The sequence below is a fragment of the Triticum aestivum genome, chromosome 5A, assembly GCF_018294505.1.
Source record: "Triticum aestivum cultivar Chinese Spring chromosome 5A, IWGSC CS RefSeq v2.1, whole genome shotgun sequence".
In the NCBI taxonomy this organism is placed as follows: Eukaryota; Viridiplantae; Streptophyta; class Magnoliopsida; order Poales; family Poaceae; genus Triticum; species Triticum aestivum.
The window spans coordinates 38,191,364-38,199,277 of record NC_057806.1 but is presented as its reverse complement, the minus strand read 5'-3'; the positions used below and the strand labels follow the sequence as shown (position 1 = coordinate 38,199,277).

General features: G+C 43.4%; 1 protein-coding gene across 4 annotated transcripts in view; it reads left to right on the top strand.

The window, feature by feature from the left end:
• Window positions 1-7,317, top strand: part of LOC123102168 (DNA-binding protein HEXBP) — an 11,398-nt gene extending 4,081 nt beyond the window's left edge. For 2 of the 4 annotated variants that reach the window (XM_044523471.1, XM_044523470.1), the window contains 2 exons: window positions 502-1,796; window positions 6,885-7,317. Coding sequence is in view for 2 of the 4 variants with exons in the window: in XM_044523469.1 (XP_044379404.1) it covers window positions 2,611-4,635 (2,025 nt within the window). In the remaining 2 variants the exon portion in view is untranslated. Of the gene's footprint in view, window positions 1-501; window positions 1,797-2,598; window positions 5,565-6,884 lie in introns of those variants that run through there. The other 2 variants (XM_044523469.1, XM_044523468.1) reach the window with 2 other exon arrangements.
• The last annotated feature ends 597 nt before the right edge of the window (window positions 7,318-7,914 follow it).

Genomic DNA, 7,914 nt, shown 5'->3' with positions numbered 1-7,914 from the left:
TGGAACATGTATAATGTTGATCCCTAAGTTATGCTGTGGTTAATTTGTAGAACCGCACTTTAGGATCATTGATTATCAGTGACAACATAATGTGGAAACCCTACATTGTGCTTGTACATGAGTATGCCCCAAGTTTTGTTGCTTTGAACTGAAAAATGGTAATGTAGGGTACAGTCTGTTAGTTAGCACTTAGCAGCTTTTGCTTATAAAGCGCCAGATTATCACAGCTTGTAAGTTGCTTATAAAGCGCCAGATTAGCACTTAGCAGATTACCTTGTACAGTAGCGTAAAATTAGGTATAGAACCAACATTTGAGCACTAGTCCATCGCCTGGGGCGATTCACTGCTTTTGCTTGCTAAGGCTTGCTTTCAAGTTATCATTGAAGATGAACGATATAGTTATCGTGTCACTTCTATTATCTTCAGAAAGAAGGAGCTGCCTTCATTTGCTTGAATATTTCGGAGTTCTACTTATGATTATTAGATATGTGTCTGTAACAGGGCATCAGTAGACAGCACAGAGGATGGAAAGTGGGAACTCGCCGTGTGAAACTGTGCGCTCTTGAGGGCTCATCTTTGAATTACAAATCATATTTTTAAAGTTTACAAAATATATGAAAGCATACACAAGTACTTAAGGCTGTATTCTACATGTGTGTAAAGTTTCATGATGAGATACTTGAAGAGTTGAGCTCCACAACAACAAAAAACAAATTCATGTGTAAATATCTTTGGCCTCTTTTTTTTATTGTTCAATTTTTCAAGGAAAACCCCGCTAAGGGCATCTTCAGTGCGGACCCTCAAAACGCCAGCAATTGTTCGGACCGAGGGGCCCATTGACCCCACAGGGCCTCTCCATGTGGGTGGGCCCTTGGTCGCCTGGCTTGGCCACGTGGGGGCCTGGGATGACCCCCTGGCCTCTCCCGGCATTTTTCTAGAATCTTCACAACTTGGAAAAATCATATTAAATCCCCGGTATATTTTGACCTCTGTAGATATGGATTTTTTGAAAAGTCAAAAATATGTAGAAAACAACAATACGCTTTGAGCACTAAATTAATGGTTTAGTCCAAAAAAATTGCTATAAAAAGTATTCAAAAGTGATATTATAATAGCATGAAATAATAAAAAAATATAGATACGTTCGAGACAAATCAAATATACTTTATCATTGAGAGGTCGGATCCGAACCTCTTACACTAGCTCCGGCACCCCTCATATCCTCGATTCCCTCCGCTCGAAGTTAGCTGCGGAGGCCAGACGTCACCGGCAGGAGATGGAGGCGCAGCAGGCCGCGAAGGAGGCAGAGATGCTCTCCTACATGGATGAGGTCGAGCAGGAGAAGGATGAGCCGGAGCCGTCCTACCCGCCCGTCCAGCCGGCGTCCGACACCGTTGTCGTGGACATCTTCGACGATGAAGATTAGCTAGGATAGCACGTAGTATGTAGTACGTATGATTTTTTTGATATAAAGGTTAAAATATGAAAGACTCTAATGCAGACTAGCTATAAGGCTTGAATGCAGACTAGCTAATTTGAGGCGTGACAGAGGGCGTTTGGCCGGAGATGCTCCAACAGTGTTCTTGTTTACCCTTTCCTCAATCCGTCATCCCTACTCGTTGCTGCTTCTATTTTCCCATCCCCAACAAAGGTTGAGAATCGAACCCCCCGACCGAATCCATCGCCCCCGGTTGTTGATCCCGCCGCCCGAGCTTGCTGCTGCACAGCCATCGCCGCCGCCGCCGCCGCCGCCGCCGGTCTCCCTTGTCCTGCTCACCGCTGCTCACGCCCCTCAGGTATCCCACCGTGGATCTCACTCATCTTCCGTTGATCCAATCCCCTTCCGTTTAGATCCTCGGAATAGGTAGCTGATTTGGTGCGCGCGTTGGGTGGAAACAGAGAGTGAGTTCCAAGAGTTCATAGCAGAGCAGTCCCACTGAACCCTCTTTCTTCTGCCTCGTGATTAGGCAGGCCTTCAATCCTACCATGTGTTTATCAGCCACTTTTCTTCTTCTTCTTCTTCTTCTGCTTCTTATCCATATCTTATCAAATACTGCCTCCATTTCTAAATATAAGCCCTCTTAGAGATTTCAATACGGACTACATACAGATGTATATAGACATATTTTGGAGCGTAGATTAACTCATGTTGCTCCGTATGTAGTCCATATTTGGAATCTCTAAAAGGTCTTATATTTAGGAACGGAGGGAGCATATATCACACTGCTCATTAAGCAATTGGCTGCAGCTCAAGCACTGCCCTGTTTAGTCTTTTCTTTCTTTTGGAAGGAGGGAGCTTTGTACATCACAAAGTTATCTTCTTACAATCTCTCTCTTAGCAGTAATATCCAACACACGCAACCTGATGATTAGCCCCTCTCTTGATATGTTGGATTTTCACATCGACAGTTGAGGCATTGTTTGCACCTGTATTGTTGAGGCCTTGTATGCATGTACATCAGTGGATGCTGTTTAGCTGTTTGGGCTATATTCTGGTGCATCTACACAGTGACTTCTACAATATCATTTTTATCCTACTACTCAAACTAGATTTTTCTTGTCTCATGTTTTCCCCTCTTATCTGTTATCCCTGGTCAGAAGACAATTCAAATGGAAACCAATGGGTTATCTATCAAGAGTCAGGAAACCGGGTCAAAAAGAAAGTGGGAGACTAATGCAGACCTCAGCCGCCGCTTTTGCAGTAGCCAACATGAAAGTCCATGGGAAGGCGGTGCAGCGAAGCACATCACATGCCATTCCTCTGAGTACCAAGGCCAGTCTTCGCAAGAGTGTCCACCATGGAATTATGGTTCGCTCACTACCTCGCCAGGGAGGCAAAAAGATTTCCGCTTTTGCAGTAACCAACATAAAAGTCCATGGGAAGGCGGCACAACAGAGCACATCGCATGGCATTCCTCTTGGTACCGAGGCCACTCTTCACAAGAGTGGCCTACACGGAATGGTGCTTCACTCACCCCCTCGCTAGGGAGGCAAAATGATTTCCGCTTTTGCAGTAACCAACATACAAGTCCATGGGAAGGCGGCACAACAGAGCACATCGCATGCCATCCCTCTTGGTACCAAGGCCACTCTTCACAAGAGTGGCCTACACGGAATGGTGGTTCACTCACCCCCTCACCAGAGAGGAATGATTTCCATGTTTCAGGAGGTCAGTTCTTTCTGACATTCAACCCATACGAACAAGATGTAGAAAGTAGGTACCTTCAGGACAAAAAGAACGGGGTAATCACTTGTTTGGTCTGTGGCAAGGAAGGACATTACAGTAGTAAGTGCCGTTTCAAGGATCAAGAGCACAGAATCATTTGCACAGTCTGTGGCAAAAATGGCCACTGTAGCATGTGGTGTTGCCAGCAGAACAAGTCGGAGAATCGAGCTTGCACCCGCTGTGGAGAGATAGGGCATAGTACTAGTACACATGGTCTCAGTTGCTCAAGCTGCGACGAGCATCATGACGATGGAGAGTGCCGATTGAGCGAAGTTAAATGCTTTATTTGTGAATGTCAGGATCATTATCTTGCTCAGTGCCCCTTGAATTCAGTATTGACTGAGGCAGTTAAGGGTCAGAGAGACAACTTCCAAGCTGCTCTGCGGCTTGCACTATCAAAACAAGGCAACCCATCATCTACACCTGCCAAGTGTTCTGCAAAATCAGAAGGAAAAGTACTGACCGCCAACAACTCTAGTCCAATAGTCACCGCATACAACGCAAGCACAACAATATGCTTTACATGCCGTGAAGAAGGTCACTTTGCTTTTCAGTGTCCTCAGAACAGCCCCGGCCTGTGCATAGTATTTGAAGAGAGCGGCACTATAGCTACATCCGCCAACCTGTCCAAAAAATTAGAAGAATGGGACCCTGATACTGGTACTGCTAAACAATCATCAGAAATGAAGCCGATATTATACGATCGATGTTGCCCCTCAAAAGCAAAAGTACTGCCCCCCAACAAGTCTAGTCCAATGGTTAGAACATGTAAAACAAAAACAAAAGGGAAGAAAAAGATGTGCTATACATGCCGGGAAGAAGGCCACTATGCCCGTATGTGTCCGCAGAGGTTCGGAGCTATATCTGGCAACACGTCAAAAGAACTAGAAGAGAGCAGCACTATACCTACATCCTCAAACATGTCCAAAGTATTGGAAGAACAGGACCCTGGTACTGCTAAACAGTCATCAGAAATGAAGCCGGCATCGATTGTTCAATGTGTTAGCTGTGGTCAGGAAGGGCACAGGGCCAGGAGCTGTCCAACAGTGGTGTTTACATGCTACAAATGCAATGAAGAAGGCCACACAGCCAATGATTGCCGTCAGAACCAATCATCAGAAATGAAGCCGGCATCAGTTGTTCGATGTGTTAGCTGTGGTCAGGAAGGGCACAGGGCCAAAAGATGTCCAACAGTGGTGTTTACATGCTACAAATGCAATGAAGAAGGCCACTCAGCCAAGAATTGCCCTCAGAACCAATCATCAGAAATGAAGCCTAAATCGAATGTCTACTGTGTTAGTTGTGGTCAGGAAGGGCACATGGCCAAGAGGTGTCCAACACGAGTGTTTACATGCTTCAGATGCAATGAAGAAGGCCACATAGCCAAGAATTGCCCTCAGAAGCGTTAAGACTGCCACGCCGAGAGCTGTCGGTAAAGCAAACAGTGCCACACACTATACACGCCGTTACATATTCAATCACGCCGAGAAGCAGCTGGTGAAGAGATTTTGACACTGAGATACGACCAAGGAAGCTCGCAAAGTTACTCACTGAGCTGAGCCAGACCTCCACCTTTGACCAAGAAGTTGTTGCAGAGTTACTAGCTTTTTCTTGTGATATTCTAGCTGTTGAAAGTTTTCAAGGATATGGGTCTACTTATGATATGTGTTTTAGAATGTCCTTTTCTATGAAGTTGGTGGTGCCAATTGAAGATCTGATGAAAAGACATTCCCAAGACTGCGTTCACAACTGCCGGACTGTGCAAGTTACTGGCATGTTCCTTGGTTTAATAAATGCTTATCCATACTAAATGAACTTGATGAAGTGTAAGGAATACATCTGGGTAAGTTGCGGCAATATTCTGTAATATCTGAAGAATGCATAGAACATCTGAGTTAGTACTGGAAAGTTCCGTAAACACCATGAGTTGGTACTGGAGAAGTTTTGGAACCATTTGAATGATGAGTTCATCATGTGTGAAGTCTGAATGATGGCAAGTTGCCTTCTTACTTCGTAGTACAAGATATGTCTGCAGAAGGAGTTGCATTGATACTTGGGAACGCCAAGATTTACCTGTTTTTTTTTAAAGACGCGTTGATGATTTCGAAATAGTTGTAACCCTGGGGCTCTTCTGATAGAGGACCTAGTTACGTTTTTTGGCAGGAGCACAATAACAAACTTAGGCAGATGAAGTCTTAATACCAGTGCTGGCAGACTAAATGTTTACTAGTTCTGCATTAACTAATGACCTTCATTTACTGGAATTACATTCTTTGAAATGAATACTCGGCATAAGTGTTATTGGTATTAAAATACATACTGCTCTTGTCTTCTGAAAGATCCGAAAGAAGCTCTCCATTTAACCTTTACATAACCATGCATTTTGAATAATGACTTGGCTAAGAGAAAAAGTTACTCATTGTTGCTCAGTACATGGATGCTCGATTGCTGGAACATATATAATGCCGACCTTAGTTATATTGCGGTTAATTTGTCGAGCTGCACTTTACGGCCCTTGATCCGAAGTGACTACATAATGATATAATCGTAGAACTCCAATCTAATTGAAAACATGGAAATCCTACATCGTGCTTGTATATATACGAGTTATCCCAAGTTTCATTGCCTGTTTAGTCAAAGAAACATTGGTCTGAGAAATGTAGAAGTAGAGTACGGCCTGTTAGTTAGCAGCTTTTGCTCATAAACCGCCAGATTTTGACAGCTTGTAAATTGTGGCTGTTACCTTGTAATGTAATTTAGGTATAGAATGTTTCCGGAGGATGGAGTGTGTTTGAACAAGCTGAACCAACATTTGAACACATTGCCTGGGCGATTGACTGCTTTGCTTGGTATGGCTTACCTTCTCAATGCATAGCGCATTCGTAATAATTAGTTGCTGAAGAGAAAAAGTTACTCTTTCTTGCTCAATACTGTTACCTTGTAACTCAATTTAGGCACAGGGCAAATTCACCCCTGAACCACTAATCGTCTACCAAGTGAACAAAATGACATTATTTTTCAAGAAAAAACAATAGATATGCTAACTCAGTGCAGCTACGCTAAAAAAAAAAAAGATGCATTGCTGAATGGTAAACCACAGCTTCACAAAGGCTCAACCAGAGCACCATCCTTTTCTGAAGAACAAAACGAGACTGCACTGCAGTTCGATATGAAGAAGAAATTATAGTTGTGCATGCACCTGTTGTTCAGTAGCTCACCAACTGGTCCATGTTACTTTCAACTGCTGTTCTCTGCTTAGTTTGCAGTATTGCAAGGACATTTGAGTCTAGTTCCCCGGTTCGCTGATCAGTCGCACCTCTATTTACAATGTTCATTTGGAACAACTTGGTTTTGCGCCTCCATTTGCAATGTTCATGTGGAACGAACTTAGTTTCATACTAGTATATTCTCATCCGTGTTCTCTTGACAGGATACAATCAAATGCAAACCTTCCCAGGAAAAAAATATGCAAGGAATCTACAGGACCCCTTTAGGAACAGCAACAGCAAACCATGCCATAAATATTTATACGCATCTTACATGCATTGCAGCAATGATGAACTATCGCGATTGGTTCCATGTTGCTGTATACTTGTGCCAAGTGCAGTTATCTCTAAATCTCTAATGATGTTTTGCCCTTATTGTTTTTATCATCCAGTTCAAGGCACGGCGTCATTGGGTTTGAGGTATGAGTGGACCTGGCCGTTGGGATGCGCACCATGGATGATTCAATGGCTCCACCATGGATACTCGATTGCTGGAACATATATAATGTTGATCCCTAGTTATATTGCGGTTAATTTGTCGAGCTGCACCTTACGGCCCTTGATCCGAAGTGACTACATAATGATATAATCATAGAACTCCAATCTAACTGAAAACATGGAAATCCTACATTGTGCTTGTATATACGAGTTATCCCAAGTTCCATTGCCTGTTTAGTCAAAGAAGTTTGAATATTGGTCTGAGAAATGTAGAAGTAGAGTACAGCCTGTTAGTTAGCAGCTTTTGATTATAAACCGCCAGATTTTGACAGCTTTGTAAATTATGGCTGTTACCTTGTAATGTAATTTAGGTATAGAATGTTTCCGGAGGATGGAGTGTGTTTGAACAAGCTGAACCAACATTTGAACACATTGCCTGGGCAAACTAGGTGTGTCGACTACTTTGAAATGTTCGACACTGATCCGTATCTATGGATCGCGGTAGCGGTGATGTAGTTTGCGGGAGCAGCATCACGCTGGCTTTCTTCTGTTCAACATAAGTTCGTTAGAGCATCACGGGAGGATTTCTGTCCTCCTGTGCTTCATCGCTTTGGGCGAAATCAACATCGTCTTCAGTAGACTGGATCTGTCGAAGAATACATTGGACAGTTTTCTGAACTTATGGACCAGTTGACAGCCTATGATCCTGATCCTGATATGCTTCATTGTATGACTAGATTTTTAAATGGTTTAAAATACAATGTTCGTGTGGTTGTTGTTGTTCAAAGGCCCGCCGATTCAGATGCTGCGTATCCTATTGCTGTTGTGCAAGAGGAGATGGAGGAGTTTGATGCTGACTTTTATTCGCCCAATCGTCGGTCCAGTGTTACTTCTTCATCTTATTGTCAGAGCAAGAAAGCCAGCACTCGAATTCCTGGATAGCCAAAGAGAAATGACAATTTCAAGAGTAGCCCTGTTGGAGAT